Source organism: Archocentrus centrarchus, chromosome 17, assembly GCF_007364275.1.
Source record: "Archocentrus centrarchus isolate MPI-CPG fArcCen1 chromosome 17, fArcCen1, whole genome shotgun sequence".
NCBI classification, from domain to species: domain Eukaryota; kingdom Metazoa; phylum Chordata; class Actinopteri; order Cichliformes; family Cichlidae; genus Archocentrus; species Archocentrus centrarchus.
In genome coordinates, this window is record NC_044362.1 from 18,644,369 (window position 1) to 18,662,335 (window position 17,967).

Consider the following 17,967-nt stretch of genomic DNA (forward strand, 5'->3'; position numbering starts at 1 on the left):
GTGCCTTCTTCCCATAGCCGTGCCCTGGACGTAGAGCCTAAGAACTGGCCGATCTGTTCATTAATTTCCCATTAGTCAACAGTTTTCCCTCACAGTCACTGGGGACATAAACTAACCCGGTCATAAGTTCCAACGATCCCTGAGGACCTGAGCACCTCCACCAACACATGCTCAAAAAAAAAAAAAAAACACAACACAGTTTCTCCCAGTGATGACCTCTTCACGTGGCCTCTTTCATTCCGCTCCGAGGGTTCATTTAAGTCATGGCTACACTGTCCCTGATTTATGGCTCCCTCACTGTGCCCCTTCAAAGTGATGGGCTATAGCCTGGAGACATCTCAGAGTTAATTAATGGACGCGTTCCTGACAAGATCGTTTAATCACAACAAACAATCAGGTTCGGTCAGGGAAGAGTGATGATGATATCTTTGGCAGCTTTAGGAATGTGTTTCTCTTTTTGTGAGCATGTGCTTGTGAAAAATTAATATTTGAAAACTGTGTTGAACAGTAATCTCTTCCAAATGCAAGACAGGAGTGGAGATCATTTCTTAATCCAGGATTTGGTTTGATTGACAGACAGTATTCTGTTTATAAAATTCATAAAACTGTTTTATATTTATAAAACTAGAGCGTAATTCTTAGTTAATTGACTCTTGACTGGAAGAAATTTAAATTGAAAGGCGGCATACTACTTACCTTAATTGCAAGAGCACAATAAGAAATATGATAAAACAAAGGTTAAAAATTGAAAACTTTAATTCATCAAAAGCAGCAAATATTCTGTTAGAGCCATTTCTATTGTTTGTCTTAAATCTGGAAGGATTTTGCTCATCTTTAATTTGGTGATGGCTTGCCACATGCTTGCAGGAGACAGAAGTTCTTAACCAAGATGGATTTCAATCTATAAAGTTTTCCACTCTAACTTATGACTATGAGGTGGTCATACAGGCAGCACAAAGATGATTAGATAAGAGAGTTAGGGATGAGTCTGTGGGGTGTGTTGTGTGGCAGGAGGAGACAGGCGCTTCCTAGACCACCACAGCAGGATGTTCATGGCCATGAGGTCACAGGGACACGCCATCACTCAGGGATTTACAGAAACTGGTTTCAGCTGGAATTCTTTGAAAGTTTTTTTTTTTCTTTTATTCCTTTGTCTTTGCTGCTGTGGATGACTGACTGCGGTTCGCAGATTGCTTGTATCCAATCTTCTCCTGTTCATCTCTTTGCAATGCAGATAAGTGAATTATCTGTCTTGTTCAAAAGGTTAAAAAAGACCCAGATACATTGTTTTGTTTGAGACAGTACAGTATCTGTGGCACACACTGCTGACCGTTGCTGTGTAAACAAGGTATGCTGTGTTATACAATCTGGCATTGAAGTCATTCTCTAACGTTATCTGCGAGAACATGCACACAATGACAAAATCTGAGGACTTTGACCCTCAAATATTGACTTCACCTGCAGTGCTGCGAGACTGAAGGGTTTTTGTGTCTCTACTTATATATATATTTTTTTTACAGGAAAGCCAAAGATTCATAATGGAGGAGGGATATGAACTCGACCTGACGTATATCACAGAGCGTATCATAGCCGTTTCCTTCCCCCGGGGCTGCTCAGAGGAGATCTACTTGCATAACCTGAAGGATGTCACACGAATGCTCAAGTCCAAGCATGCAGACAATTACCTGGTCAGTGCCAGTCCATTTGCTGCTCTCACCTCGAAATGTGCTGTAACTGTGTTGAAGTGTTGAAAGCTTGTTGGCTTGATCTCAGAATGCATAGCTTATCTTTCACTATCTTTTTTTTATATAAGGATCATTCTTAAGGCAGAATGCATTAATCTTAAAGACAGAGTTGGAAGACGTGTGGTTTGTTGTGTTATGTTTCCTTTAGATTATCAACCTGTCGGAGAAAAGACAAGATCTCTCCAGAATGAACCCCAAGGTAAGTTAACTGGCATTTACTTTAAAACAGCAGGGTGAAAATATCACTATGCATAAGTTTGAGAAAGAGCGACTGTACAGTTCTGGCAGTTATTGATTGATAAAGCAAAGGACAAGAGGATGAGTCACACAGATAGTGTGTGTTCACAGTGTCCAATGGTGTTTTATTTTTAGACCCTGGATACAGGCTGGCCAGACCTGCATGCTCCACCTCTGGATAAGATCTGCACCATTTGTAAGGCCATGGAGAGCTGGCTCAATGCCGACCCCCTACATGTGGTTGTTATACACTGCAGGGTGAGCATCTACAGAACATGTTGTAGCTACATTCCACATTTAACTATTTTTAAATAAAAATGCCCTTAGATATAATAATCTAAAAAAAAAAAAATGCAACAACTTGAGACTAAGGTGAGTGGGATTCAATCACAGGCCAGTCTATAACTGATAGTGTTCCATTGTGTGTTTTTCTATCCACGTATGCGTTTACTGCAGTGGAAATGTGTTTGTGATCATTGTGATGCTAAAACAAATGAAGCTGTTGCCAATCAGATGCTTTCCAGATGGTACTGCATGGTGCTTCAAATAATAATTCCATCAACTTTGACAAAATCCCCAAAACTACTGGCTGAAATGCAGCATCAAACCATGATGGAGCCTCCACCGTGTTTTACAGATGGCTGTATCTGCTCGCTGCTGTGTTTCTTTCCTGACGTCCTGCATACATACTGAGGACAGTTTGAACCAAAGATTTTAAATTTGGACTGATCTCTCCATAAGACCTGTTGCTACTGAATTTCAGTCCTGTTCTTGAGTAACGTAGCATACCTCAGCTTCAGTGAACAGCAGATGGATCAACTGAAGGGCCAGATGCATCTCTCAGGTCCTGTCTCAGGTCTTTGCTGGATTTTTTTTTCCTATTTCTTAAGGAAATTACTTTAAGATACTGTTCATCTGCTGTAGATAGTTTGTTTTTTTTTAGACCTGCCACTTCTTCTTTTGTCCTCCACTTCTCCAGTTTCCTCAAACTTTTGAAGGATACACAGCACACTATGCTGAGATGTGCCAAGTTTTTAGCTAATGGGTCTTTGGGAATAACCTTATGTGTGCAAAAATAAAAATTTTTGCCTGTGTTATTTTTGGCATGTTTTGCTAAAGAACTGGGACAAATTATGTGTTGCTAGAAACAAGGTATCTAAAAACACTAAAATGGACTCTTTGCTGAGTTGTCTGTTATGTTTAGACACAACACTGGCTCATCCCCTGAGTCATGTACCTTTTTATGCTTAAATTATTTATAGATCTGTGGCAAGTGGGCTAACAAACAAAAAACATCCCTCTGAAAATGGACAGGTACAAGTAGTGGACTGAAAATGAGTGAAAAAGCAGCCAATGTCCAAAAAAAACACTTTGGAAGAATTATTGCTCAAAAGCATTTTTAAAAAATTACAAGAAACTCTGGCTATATGGAAGCAAAATCTAAAGAACTGAAGGGTGACTCAAGATTTTTGCACAGTGCTGTTAGTTTGGCTGAAATTTGTGTTTATGAAGACTGTGGGGATCTTTTGGGTTTGGTTTCATTTTTAGCAAAGCTACTACTGCCGCATATGCAGTGAATCATCTCTTGTTTGGTTTTTTTGTTTGTTTGTTTGGTTTTTTTAGGGTGGCAAGGGTCGAATTGGCGTCGTCATCTCATCATTTGTGCATTTCACTGACGTGTCAGCCAGGTAACCACCACCATGCGTCACATTTCTCATGTTTTGTTACTGTAAGTGTTGTTTTTTTGCTCTGAAGTCAGGATTTATCATAACGAGTGCAACCGCTCACTTTTGGCAGTGAGCAGTATCAACACCAAACCACAACAATTCACAGAGACCCAGTATTTTATGTTTTGTAGAACATAAGCAATGTCAAAGCAACCACCAGTGATTTATTTACCTCCTTTAATTTGGGGTTAAGGTGAATCAGAAAGTGAGTCACAGAAAAGTCACTTTTTTCTTCCGATTCAAAGGAAAGCCACATAATTTAAGTGATGAATCACCCTGTATTGAATTGCATGAATCAACTTGGAAACATGTTAGTTATTCTAATGCCTTCTGGCCACAGTGTCACATATTTTATCATGAAGAAATCAGATTATAATTTTCTAACCATTCTCAATCAAGTAAATTCAGAAGTGCTGAAGTTTGAAGTAAAGGCTGACATTGACACGACCTGCTTTTATGCCACTATGTAGATCCCCTCTGCACACAGCAGACAGTGTGGCATGAGCATACATTAGCCCTTAATTCAGCCAGTCTGTGCTTTTCTTAGCACGCGTCTCACTGAGGAATACCATCATAGTAAGGTGAATGTGAAAGACAGGGGACAAAGAGAGGTAGAGGGAGGGATAGGAAAACACAATGGGACAGATTTACAATGGAATAGATTCTGGGTGGGGGGGAGCAGAGGGAGATGGCCCGAGAGAGAGTAACAGAGCTGTGGTGAAAGGGCTCCAGCGCCTGTTGGTTTTAGGTTTGTCTGAATAGCCAAGCTACGCACACACTCTGGCCTCTCTGTGTCCTCCTCCTCTGTGTTTACTTAAAACTGGCATTCTCTTCCTCTATGTTGGAATCCTCTGTTTCTCCGGTTACTTTCCCTCTTGTCTGTGTGTGCATCCGCGCGCGCGTGTTTGTGTGTGTGTGTGTGTGTGTGTGTGTGTGTGTGTGTATGCCTTGACTTAATTGGATGTTACAGTTCACGCTATTCAATTATAGAGGAGAGTCTAATCTTTCCCTTGAGTCATAATTACCTAAAGTGTTTTACGTGTCTCTCTGTTTCCTTCAAAGTGCTGACCAGGCATTGGACCGCTTCGCCATGAGGAAATACTACGATGATAAGGTCTCAGCCCTGATGACACCTTCGCAGAAGCGGTAAGTCCCAAAGCAAAAGCACACCCTTCTGTTTAGTAATAGAGATCTAACCAAACAATCAGGTCCCAGACCCACCTGATTCAATACAATGCATTCAGTCCCTGTGCTGTTTGTTTACTTTTCAAGCTGACAGCAGGTCAATGTTTATCATTTTAATGGCATCCCATGGTAACCTGATATAATCCTAACCCTATATATCTCACTCACACTCATCACTCTTAGGCAAAACTGGTTTATTGTAGTGCTTGTTGTTGTCCCCATGCTTATCAATGATAAACAGTGATGATAGTAGCCAGAGATCTTTAGAGCTACTAAACATTTTGATTCCTTGGGACAGAGCCACACTGGCTGGTTTCTTTTCCACATTTTAAGCATAAAAAAAATGCTACTGTGCTGATCTTGTGGTCTCACTTTGCAGGAGAGCAAATAAGCCTATTTTCTAAAATGTTGAAGTGCTGTCACATGTGATATCACAACAAGTGAGGTCACAAGACTTTTGCTGTGAAAACTGCACATCCAAGCAGGGTCAATGTACAAGGATATTGTTCTTTTAATCTCTCACTTTTCAGTCCCCCCTTCCCTTTGAATATGTAATACTAAATCACTGAAGTAATAAGAAGTCTTGTGTAATGTTGATCTCCACCTCTGCTTTCCTCTCAGGTATGTTTGGATCCTCAATAGCCTGCTAAGCGGATCCATGAAGATCAACGCCTCCCCCTTGTTCCTGCACTGTGTCATCCTTCATGGGATTCCAGACTTCAACTCCGCAAGAGGTTCAACACATATTGTTTATCACTGTATATAGCAGCAAATTCCAAAGAAAATGCCATCATTTCTACCATGGCACAAAGAAAGGAATTCAGAGACAACCACATCAGAGTTCGAGGGGTAAACAGAGTGGAGTCTGATTGGAACGGCCTTTCTCTTTTTCCAGCTCTCACAAGCGTGCTCAAACAGATAGAGGTTGTTTACATAAACAGAACTGAAGAAATGAACTTCCCAATTCCCAGTAAAACCATGGGAACACACACATATGCATTTTCATGTGGACACGTAAATTGCTGTTTTCACTCATTTTTACTGAAACAACAAAGTTCTTCGTCACATCGTGGAGCTAAAAATCCCTTTCTCACAACAACAGCTTATCACACTTCAGCTGTGAGCAAAACAAGCCAGGGAGCTTCTCCGGAATATTTTAGCTAACAGGCTTCTCGAGGTCTTGATAACAAGGAACCTGTGACTAACATTTATAAAACACTTTGTCTTTTTTTTTTTTTATAGTGTGCTGTCCTTACATCAAGGTCTACCAGGGAATGCAAGCAGTGTATTCATCTGGAGTCTAGTAAGTAGTTTACACATGTGGTACTGTAATTTGAACATTATAGTTTACTTCAAAGTATATTTGAAGACTTTAAAGCAGCTTTCTGTTTTTAGTAAGTTTAATGTTAATTTTAATTAGTTACTGCTTTCTGTAAATATCTGTAATTGCTTCCACACTCTGGCTCCATGTGACAGACTTCTACTGTCGTTTTTGTTTCAGTCACATTGGTCCAGGCCGCAGAGACCGTGTATGCATCATGCTGGAGCCGGCACAGCTCCTAAAAGGGGACATCATGGTAGGGAAAAAAAAAAAAAAAAAAAAGTTGCATTTTCTTCCATCCATCTATTTTCAGAGATTTCAAAATCGCTGCAGTCGGCACAATATTTGTTTGTTTTGTCTCTTGTAGATTAAATGCTATCATAAAAGTGATGTGACTTCAGAGCGCGAGGTTATTTTCAGGGTGCAGTTCCACACGGGAGCAGTACAGGGTTACAACCTGATGTTTGAAAAAGAGGACATGGAGACTGCCAACAAAGGTAGACCCCAGAAAACCCAAGAGCAGATCTCAAAATGCTGCTGATAGTAAACAACTCCTCTAGCTTGAACTTAATTTGCTTTTAGAGCAATCATTTGTTTCTTCAAACATGTTACGGTTAGTGAGAGAGCTGCAAACTACCAGTAATTTTCATCTTTCTAGTTCTAAATGGCTCACAGTCATGCACTTTACTATGTGTGCTGACATTTCAGATCCCAGGTTTCCAGATTATGGTAAAGTGGAGCTGGTGTTCTCCGAGGGACCAGAGAAGTTCCCAGGTAGACTTCTAAGCATTTATCTTTATTTAAAGTTGCTACAGGGAGTAGCACAAAAAAAGAGAAAAGAAGACATGGTGCTCTCTTCTTTTATTTATTTGGTTTTTTTTAAACTTCTCCTTGCTATCCTGTGCTCTGGCCTTCTCCCTCTGCCCCCTGGTGAGAAGGGAAATGTAGTGTGAAGTGTGTGCTGACAGAGAGGCAAAGAAGCACAGCATGTGTCGATAACATGGTTTCACTTTCTATTACAACTCTGTAATAACATGGTAATAGTGGGGTAAAAAGGTGGAAACAAGAAGGTAATAGTACGCAAATAGCAAGTTATTACCACTTAAATACCAAAATAATATCCAAGTAATATCTTGTGTGCCAGTAGTTGTACTTGAGTAATATTAATAATATTAATAATTCGTACAACTGAGAACCTAGCACCAGAAAAACGTGTCTGTTTCACTAAACGTAAATGTTATAATCATGACTCAAGCATGAGTTTTATGGCTATTTTACATTACACCACTGGAAACTAGCTATTTATGTGTAGCTGTACAGGCTGAATGATGGCCATAGTTCTCAAAAGAGTAATTGATGAGCAAATACAAGATGCTGTGGCCCTGTAAACAGGTCTGATTTCATAAGACTTACGACATGAAAACAAAAGTAGCGTACTTTAACATCCTGACCATATGACAGCTCAGCTTAACTGCCTTTTAACAATAAAACAGTTTCTCTGAAAATGAGATACAGTTTACCTTAATAATAGCATTCAGCTTTCAGTGCTACTGTAATCAATTTCATTTTAATGGTAACAATTTTAGGTTCTGTGTTATTCAGCTTAACACAATTTAAAGCAAACGCTGTTAATCTTTAGTTGCCTTACCTGAAAATAATCATGACATATAAAAAAGTGAAAGTGATATGTAGCCTTCAGTGACTTTAAGCATATTTGAACTTATATATTTGTCATTTCCTGCAAACCACAGAAAGTGCTACTGATAATATTTTTAGCAATGACTTTTGGTGTCAAATCAAAACCTTGAATTTATGTATTTTAACTTAGTTTGTAGTAATTATCCAATGAAATGCTGAAGCACATTGTTTTTTAAAAAACAAACATCTTCATAAAATGCATAACTTTCTTGCTGGCAGATTAAGGAGAGGATCAGTGTTACTTTCTCTTCACTTTACTGTAAATATGAAGCAACAGCCAGGAGCCAGCTAGTTTAACATAGCATAAAAACTGGACAGTAATCTTTTGTTGTTTTCTGGTATTTTTATTTTTTTTCTCCCAGGTGCTGACAAGTGGAAAAATGGGGGCGATATTATTGTGGATTACAACACAGCAGATCCTCTAACTCGCTGGGACTCGTACCAGAATATTTGTGATGGCGAAGGTACTGTAGCGATGCCTCAGTAGTCTTTACATGACTCACGAGACTGGTAGTTACCCAACTTTTATTTCCTTATAATTTTACCAGCTTTCAGTGCATTCTTTCTCTTTTACATTTACATGAACACACACACACACACACACACACACTCTATTTTTTCCTCTCTGTGAATTAACCCAGTTTGACAGGTCCTGGGGCGCATGTTACTGAGGGACTGCAGTGTGATTGCATTAACATCCACGCACAGACAAGATGTTTACATATGAGTGGGACTTCAAATCCAAGCAGGCAGGCCTTTGGAAACAAGACTTTTTATGACATTATCGAAGCTTAAATGCACTTCTGGATTCCAGGATGATGGATATGGCAACGAGTGTATCTGTGTGAGAGATAGGGAGGATTGTTGTATGCAGGAAATGCTGGGTTCAAAGGAAGAGCAGTCAGTTCTCAGGAGATTTCTGTTTTGTTGTTTTGTGAAATGAATAGGCATGCTTTAAACCACTCCCCCCCCCCCCCCCCCCCCCCCCCCCCCCCCCACACACACACACACACACACACACGCACACACACACACACACACACACATACTCAATAAATATATATATATATATATATATACATAGATATAGAAAAAAACACTCACACACACAGAGCCACCCTGTCGGGGCGTCCCATCCTAGCTGTGGTTGTTGCTCTCCACTCAACCACAGAATTCACAACAACCTCCCAGAATAGAGCAACGTGGTGGTGGCATTAAAACACAGATCCACCCTGTTCCAGAATTCATTGAGTGTTTTTATAAGCTAAGTTCAGCTTGCCTTTTTTTTTTTTTTTGCTTTCATTTGAAATGCTCCAACACGTCCACATTGAATTCTTCATGCACACTTTGGTAATGCAATAAAAACACAAGCAGTCAAATTTAAGAGTTCATCAAGGCAAAGCAAAGAGAACAGCAAAGAAGCATTTTTCTCTATTGCCTTTATTCCAGCGCATTTATGTGGGATATTTACAGCCTTATTTTTTTTTCATGTAAACACTAAATCTGAGAAGGAAGAATGGGAGCTGTGTTGGAATTCTACATCCACTTACCACCCCGTCCTCTGGCAGGGCTAGTTTACCTCTGAGAGGCTGTCGCTCAGAGGTTCTTCAGGAGGAGGAAGTCTAGGTAACGTTTGTCACTATAGTGCTGAGGCTGTGAAAAGAAAAACTCATTTACTTCAGTGGCTTTTCTTCAGTCTTTAGACTATGTGTTTATGCCCATGTGTAAATTAATGGCTAAATTTAAGAGACTGTTAATTCAAGTAAGGTTGCCACTTCTGACACTTGATACTTGGGCAAACCCCCTGACAAATTAGCTAAAAACTTTTTTTTAAATCATAGACAGTGCATAAAAGATGGACATAGCCACTTATTTATCCCCTATTAAATTCTCTCTTGATGCCACAATTTTAGCCTTTCTTTTTTGCATTTTCATGTTCTTTTCTGTGTGTGTGTGTGTGTGTGTGTGTGTGTGTGTGTGTGTGTGTGTGTGTGTGTGTGTGTGTGTGTGTGTGTGTGTGTGTCTGTTTTTTTGTTTATTTATTTTATTTTTTTTTTTTAGCCAGAAGTGATCATATCTGGACAGCGCTTGGTTAACAAGGTTCATCCATAGACTGTGGGGTTGCATCCAAACACAGATAACTGCTAACTAGTGCATCATACCAGTACAATACATTACATTTGTTTGCTTAAAAAAAAAAAAAAAAAAAGGCACAAACCAAAAATGTTTAAGAGGTCAAGATCAGTGACTCATATTAGCTGAGGTGATGCCTAATGTTTATTTCTTCTGTGATGCTGAGCATCTTTGCATGAGAGTCTGTGGGGATTGACTCACATTTGGAGAAGCCTCAAGTGGCCATTTCGTGAACTTCACTTTTCAACACTTGTGCACCGGTTTTATTTTTAAGCCCTCAGAGTTGCCACTTTGTCAAGATTTGGGAATGGCTACAGATCATCCCTGCAAGCAGGAATGGCTGGATTGCAAGGGCAAGTAAAGTGTGCGGAGAATCTGACCTTAACATTAAGACTAAGTATATAGAATTTTGGAAAAGACTAGCATCAGATATATACACCTGTAAAATTAAACCTTTTACTTAAGCCATTGAAAGGCTGTGTCTGTACTGTTCCGAGGTGCTGTGTTGACCATTGCAAGTTACAGTGGTAAATATCTCTTTCCCCATGGCGAGGTACTGCTAGGGTTGAGTGAGAATACGTTTTACTCTGACAGACTGTTCAGTAATATTATTTGTTCCTCTCTTTGCTTTGCTGCAAGCAGCTTTTTGTTACAAGATGTATAGCAGATTTTAAAGTGATTCCGAATGTGCTGCAGTCTGCAGATCGCAGGCGCATGTAGAAGGTTGGGTGGAAGAAAATGAGGACGCTCATCATCATTATGCTTTTGACTCACATTTTTGGCATTCGTGGGGTGTGGGATGGTAGTAACTGAGAAGGAATGGAAAGGGCTGGATAATTGCATAGACATACACAACCAGACCTCCTCCTGCGATACAAAAGCAGCTTGAGGAACAGTCCTGGTTTTGCTGCTTTCTTGCACTGTAATTGGTAGATTATTCAGGGACTGACCATACCACAGCAGCCAAGATGATGAATGCTTGACATAAATGGTTTGACTGATTTTCTTAAGTTTACTACCTTAGTACATATTTGGTGAACCATCTATGGCTTTGTTAATGTCAGCGTAATCTAGACTGGTAAAACTGTTTTTAAAACAATTCGTGAACCCCACAATTGGGTTTGAAGCACATCTGTTTCTTGCGTGCATTTTACATGAGGGGATCAGGCGTGTAATTTCATGGCACAGAAGAGTAAAAGAAAAACAAACTTGGCTGGCGCTTTTCATGAAAATGGCCCCGAGCTCCCTGTGGAAGCTAATGACTGCTTTAATTAAAAAGTGTCTTTTTGCAGAGTGAAAATTTCTTGAATTGCAAGAATGTTGTTTTCATTCTTTGATCTTTTCTGGGCCGTCCTCTATCTTTTCATTTTTTCCCTGCTTTTTTTTTTTCTTTTCTTCCCGCTTTTCTCTTCCCAGTGGGGTAGTCCCCTAATGCAGGGCAAGAGGTTTGGTTACTGGTTTCCTCCAGCCCGCCTCAGTTCCTTAGTCCCGCCTCACTTGTTTACATTCCACTGCCCTTATTTGGAGAACTCAAGGCCCCCCCCCCAACCACCACCACTATCCCGGCCCTCCTTTCTGCCTTGTATAGAGTGCAAACACCTTCCTAGCAGTGAAAGAAAGCAGGGCCAACTTATTCGAAGTCTCTGGATTTGCCCCTTACTTTTACCTGTGGGTTAAAAGCAATGCTTGTTCTTATGTGCGCTCATTGCCTCTTCTACTCGTCACGTTCTGTTTCACTGGAGGCTGAGATTGTCTCGTGTGCTTACCTGGCAGGGACAGTGAAGGTAAGAGATTTTATTCTGCAGCCAAATGAGTGGCCATGAAGGAGGAGGCAAGGTGTGTGGGGGGGAGGGCGGTGATGTTGAGAGAGTTGATGTAGAAAGATGGCAAGTATTCAGATTAAGACGTTAAAACCCACTTATATCTTACTGGAAGGAATTTCTATGAAAGTAGGGGATTTGCTGGGGAAAAAAATCCCTGGAGTTCATGCCTCAATATAGGTTGCAAAAGTGCATTTTGTATGAATTTTTTTTTTTTTTTTTTTTGGGGGGGGGGGGGGGGGTCTTTTATCATGCATGTCTGGCATTCAGATCCTCTGGTTGTAGATTGACTGAAAGGCAAGTATTTTAAGGCAGTACTCTGAGGGAGAATTGCTGGCGTCATGTTCCCGGCTCTCTTTTGTTGAAGCGGAGGGAGAGTGACAGTGAAACAGCAGTTGTGTTTACTTGGCAACATTGTTCCCTCATCCTTGGAATTCAACTCCAGACCTCATTTTGCAGGATGTCTAGCAAGGCTAAAACCAGATTTCTCTATTGTTGTGTATGCCGTGACTTAAGTTGGTGACTGACCTCTGTGATTTATCTGTTACTTCTGAGGATTAAGGAGGTTGTTTGGACATATGCTGAGGGTCAAGGGGCAAGAGCGAGGGAGTTGGGTGGCTTCGTCACAGCTGGGTGAGGAATGCAAGGGTCAGAGAAGATCCACAGCTGTCTGACTGTTGTAGCAGGAGATAGAAGACTTCACATCTCGTGTATAATCTATGTAATGAGGCACACCTTTAGCTGTTGTACACGCTACTCTACTACTACTACTACTACTACTACTTCTACTACTACTACTACTAAACAAGTACTCTGACAGTCGGCCTAATGGGAAAGGATGAGTGGAATGTCTTTGCTTAAGTAAACTGAGTATTTAAAAAAAAAGAATTTGACTAACGTGGTTGATTCTACTTAACATTACACTTTTTTCCAACACATCTAATTTGGTGAATTGTCTCAGTTCAATAATATAAGTCACATCTTTTTCTTTTCCTAGTCTGTGTTGTAGTCTGTGTTGTCAGGAATGTTGTCTTGATCAAGTGGGGTGGGATTGTTACTGAGCTTTGTAAATCACTGATTCTGAATGTTGACGTCTTCATGTTTACAGTTATGTCTGTGGTTTTTGTCCCATTTGTGATTGTGAGTCTCTGCTGTTTGTGCGTATCTGTGTGTGCCCATACCAGCTGACTGTATGAAGCGCTGCATCTCTTCTGTTTTGCAGCACCTCGCTCTCAAGGCCTAACACAGGACAAAGCAGCAAACAAGAGGAGCCCGACCAGAGGAGACGCCGCTCTGAGCCAAGGGCCGCGCACAACCTCTGCCACCTCTAGCCCTGACCATAGTGACCACGCTCTCTCCGTCAGCAGTGACTCAGGGCTATCTAGCACTTCTCTGTGGGCGGACAGACCCACACCTGTCGTCACCACCGCTGCCGCCACCATCAAAGCTAACCAAGGACCAAGTCAGCAGGAAAAGGTCCAGTTAAAGCGCCTCCTGAGTGGTTTTGGCCTTGAGGATTCTTCACTGGATGAGATGTCTAACCAAGGCTCTAGAGTGGGCATGCAGCAGGTAGTCCCAGCACAAGTGCACATCAATGGAAACCCACGACCCAGAGAGAGGGAAACGGACATTCTTGATGATGAGGTCATTACAGGTCATGATCTACACAGTGTGGACAGTTTAGGGACCTTGTCATCTTCGTGCCACAAGAGCAGCCAAAATTCTCTGCTGTCAGATGGCTTTGGGAGTCCTGGAAGAGAGGAGCAGCAAAGCCAAAGCCAGCACCACGTCCATCATGTCGCACCTCATGCTGTTGAGGACTATGAGAGATCCTATGCTGAGGCTAGGAGGGGCTATCTGAGCTACAGGAGCAACTCTGTAGCCTCCTCTAATCCCAGCAATACCTCCGTGCCCCAGCATCATGTCTACAGACAGGGAAGCTATTCCACACAGTCCTGGGTTCGTCAACAGCAAATGGTTGCTGCACAACAGTTTATCTACATGCCCGAGGATGGAAACGATGCAGATAGATACCATGGGAACAAGCAGGGGGGTAGTCCACCTAAAACAGACCTGCCCGCTGAACCACAGGGCCCCACTGGGGACACTACAGCAGATGCTATTAGAAACACAGCACCACACAAAGAACAGACAGCGATAAACAATAACAATAACAACAAACGTGATGAGGAGTTCAAGTCTCTCACAAAGGACATCGACAACTCCATCGACCAGCTCAATCAGCTGATCATGGACCTGGATCCCACGTTTGTGCCGGTGTCGAGCCACAGCAGCTCCATTAAGAGAAAGGGTGGGGCGCCAGTCAACGGCTCCGTCAGCAAATGCTCAAACGGCATCAACCTCAGCTTCAGCAATAATAACTCAGCAGCCCCGAAAAACACACAGCAGACAGGTAAGATAGTCAGTCTGGGTGTGGTGGTGGTGGTGATGGTGCTGGTGCTGGTGGTGATGTGGTGAAAAAAAATGTGTGACTAACCTCATGAAACCAGGCAGGAAAGTTGTTTACCTTGATACAACAAAGACAGGAAAAAATACAAGCAACCAAACAACTTTAGTTGACACGCAGAGTTGCTATTCTCCAGCACCATCAGCTTTTTTTCCCCCTTCACATAACAAAGCACACCTTCCCTCCCCTTCCCACCTGGTGTATTTTAGTGGCAGAAACAACAGGGTTGTTGCCAGGTTTTCAGATGTTTTCTGAGGAAAGAGCGCTGTCCTGACTTGTTTTTAGCTGTGTGTTTAGCTATCTGAGGGCGGGATCAGTGTGGTACATGAAGACAGACAGAGCAGCTGTCGTCAACTATTCCAAACCTCACCATCGCAGTGTTTTATAATAGAGACTGTGAGAATACAGATATGTCCAGAATCAGTGTTTCTCGCATACTGAAAGCTCTTTGCTGCATACAGAAGTTTAAAGCACCACATTTAACATACTCACTTCTTTCCTTCATTTTCTTACTCAGCATCGCATTTCCATCTCTCTGAACTCTTTTCTTACTAGAGCCAACATGATGGCTCTTGTATCTACAATAGATAGCCACTGAAGTTATTTCCTCTTCCTTCAGGTTGAAACTGATTCGTGGAGTTGTACTGGGGTTCTTGAAAAGTTGCAAAAGAATTCACATTATTCCCTTTGGTACCTTTCTGCTTCTACCGGCAATCTGTAACATTTAATTGAGCTCCACACTGCTGATAAACACATTCAGAAGCCATCAACAACATCTTATAATTTTATTAATTAAAATGCAGCATTCATATTCATTTAGTCCAATTTTAGTAAAAAACTAGTGAGGCAGAGGAAATTCAGGAAGCTATCTGCGTGAATGAATCACAGCATGTGTGCGTGGTTGCAGGGGGGCACAAAATGGGGAGGCCTGAGGAATTTCCAAAAGAGGAACAAGTCAGCCCGCAGGCAGTGTTTTTTGCCTTTTGATTCCAAAAGCATACCTGTCCGCACATATCCACTACACAGGCGCACTCCAAGAAAAAAAAATGCCAAAGGCTGTAACTTTTCTAATTTGCAAATAACCTGTAGGAAGCAATAGAATGCTTGTTTGCTTTTGATATACAGGTTTTCACTGGTGACAGATCATGGCTCACATTTATTCTGCCTAGCAGTGTTAGACCATGAAGCTGGAGTAAAAGTTATTCATGAATATGATGCTCTAGGGCTTTTTTTTTTTTTTTTTTTTTTTTTGATGCTTTCAAAATTTGCATCCAGCATCTTTGCAGCCTGACCAATCATGTCTGTTTTGCTTGTGCTCATCGTGTTATTGCTTGTAGCTTCCATGCTGTTACTCTTTTTTTTTTTTTTTTTTTACCTTAACACCAACTGTTTCAACTTATAGCTTTATTAAAAATGTAAAGAAAGGAAAATTAGGCATATAGAGAGAAGTTATGGTATTTATATTTTGTGAATGGAACTGGGGATGGCATGCAGACTATTGTTTTGTGTGGTATTTATGAATTACTTTTGCTTGCTTATAATGTTACACAAGCAACATTATAAGCAAAAAATATATATCTAAGATTCATCTTCATCCTGGTGAAGTGACAAGCAAAACAGGAAGCCATTTATAGCTAAAATGCCAACATGGCACAAACTGCCTTGATGGAAATTGTGTAGGCATCAAGATACTCTAAATAATGTTTAAAATTTTTAGCACTAAAACTGCTGCCGCTAGGAAGCGAAGGATTGGAGGGAATGTCTCTGTTGTATAATAGTTTCAGATCCATGCTTACTAACAGAAAATACACACATTTTTTACTCACCTGTAATACAGGTGCAGAAGTCTTGAGCCACGCTTACATATTGTATTTGTATGTTTGTATGTTTCAATAAATCACTGCACCTATTTCCTTGCAAAATATAAAGAAATGGGTGTGGCTCAAGACTTTTGCACACTACTGTACATAAATGTGGAGAAATGGGTGAAGTGATCTATTGAAACATGCACGCAAAAAGAGTTTGTACAGTTCTAACAAGCTAACATCAATATTTGGTACGACCACCTTTGTTCTTCAGCTCAGCCTCAACGCTCGGCTTCCTTGTAATTTCTTCAGGTGGTGTTCAGGAATAGTTCTCCGAGACATTCAAAAATTTTTTTGGATTTTGGCTGCCGTTTGTTCTGCTCTGTCAAGATGATCCCACACCGCTTCACTAATGTTGAGGTCTGGTCTCTGTAGAGGCCATGACTGATAGCGTTTCATTGTGTTTTTTATCCAGGTATTCTATTACTGCACTGGCATCATGTTTGGGATCATTGTCATGTTAAAAAAATGTAGTTACTGGCAACACATTCCAGATGGCAAGATCCCCAACACCAGTGGCTGAAATGCAGCCCGAACCACAGAGCCTCCACTGTGTTTCACTGATGACTTTAGACTCTTCCTGTTGTACCTCTCTCCTGATCTCCTACATATACATTGGCAGTGATTTGAACCAAAAATTGCAGATTTGGATTCATCTCTCCATAAGACCAGTTGGCACTGATTTTTCAGCCCAGTTCTTGTGTAATCTGGCATACCTCAGCCTTTTATCCCCATTTCCCTTCCTTAAGAATGGCCTTCCACTGAAGCCATTTCTGATGAGGCTTCAGTGAACAATAGATGGATCAACTGAAGGGGCAGATGCATCCTGTGTCAGATCTTTTCTGGATTTTTTCCGGTTTCTTAAGAACATGACTTTCAGATACTCTTTGTCTGCTGAAGTTAGTGTTTTAGGTCTGATGCTTTTTCTTTTGTCCTCTACTTGTCCAGTTTCCTCAAACTTTTGAAGGACCCACTGCACACCATGCTGAGACATAAGTTTTTGGCTAATAGAATCAATGTGATGGTGCAAAAATGCTGTTTGATGCCTGTCAAACTGTGTTGTTATTTACAATTTTTGTAGATTGAACTACATAAATGGGAACAAAATGCATGTTTTTATATTAGACTGCAAGTAACAAAGTGCCATAAGACACTATTTAAAATTGACTCTTTGATAAGTTATGTGTAGAGACAACACTGGTTCATCTGTTGAATCAGGTGCCTTTTTAAATTCTTGAATGATTTATAGGTTAATGTTTAAGAGCCAAACTTGGTTAACAGACAAAAAAAAGATTCATATGAAAATGGTCCACAGTGACTGGACTGAAAATGAGTGAAAAGCAGCCAATGTCCAAAGGAAAAGGTTGAAAGACCTTCAGAGAACCCGAAGAACTATTGCTCAAGTCCACTTTAAAAGGTTCAAGATATTCTGGCACCTTGGAAGCAAAATATAAAGAAATGCGGGGTGACTCAAGACTTGCTCAGTGCTGTACATAGACCCACAGCTATATAAGAAGAAATACTGCCATGCATGAACACAGCACTGTCTGTCATCCATACTCACCTCAGACAAAGTGAGCAATGAGGCCAAGCATTAGCACTTCTGTGCCATGAGCATTCTTCAGAGCTGAGAGGTCGGAGCTCACTGGGAGGGCTCAAATTAACAGCCTGGTGCTGAGTGGCTGCGTGCTTCGGAGCAGTCACAACATTGAACACCTCCCACCCACCCATCCCAATACACACTCAACACGAATCCACACTCAACACCA

At 41.0% G+C, this 17,967-nt stretch overlaps 1 protein-coding gene across 1 annotated transcript in view; it reads left to right on the forward strand.

Moving 5' to 3' along the window:
- LOC115795903 (tensin-3) overlaps positions 1-17,967 on the forward strand; it is a 32,095-nt gene that overhangs the window by 4,386 nt on the left and 9,742 nt on the right. The window contains exons 2-13 of the mRNA XM_030752034.1: positions 1,521-1,688; positions 1,894-1,944; positions 2,118-2,240; positions 3,606-3,670; positions 4,772-4,855; positions 5,516-5,628; positions 6,137-6,197; positions 6,396-6,471; positions 6,583-6,712; positions 6,924-6,989; positions 8,276-8,377; positions 13,089-14,279. Coding sequence (XP_030607894.1) covers positions 1,539-1,688; positions 1,894-1,944; positions 2,118-2,240; positions 3,606-3,670; positions 4,772-4,855; positions 5,516-5,628; positions 6,137-6,197; positions 6,396-6,471; positions 6,583-6,712; positions 6,924-6,989; positions 8,276-8,377; positions 13,089-14,279 — 2,212 coding nt within the window. The 5' untranslated portion in view covers positions 1,521-1,538. The remainder of the gene's footprint in view (positions 1-1,520; positions 1,689-1,893; positions 1,945-2,117; positions 2,241-3,605; positions 3,671-4,771; positions 4,856-5,515; positions 5,629-6,136; positions 6,198-6,395; positions 6,472-6,582; positions 6,713-6,923; positions 6,990-8,275; positions 8,378-13,088; positions 14,280-17,967) is intronic.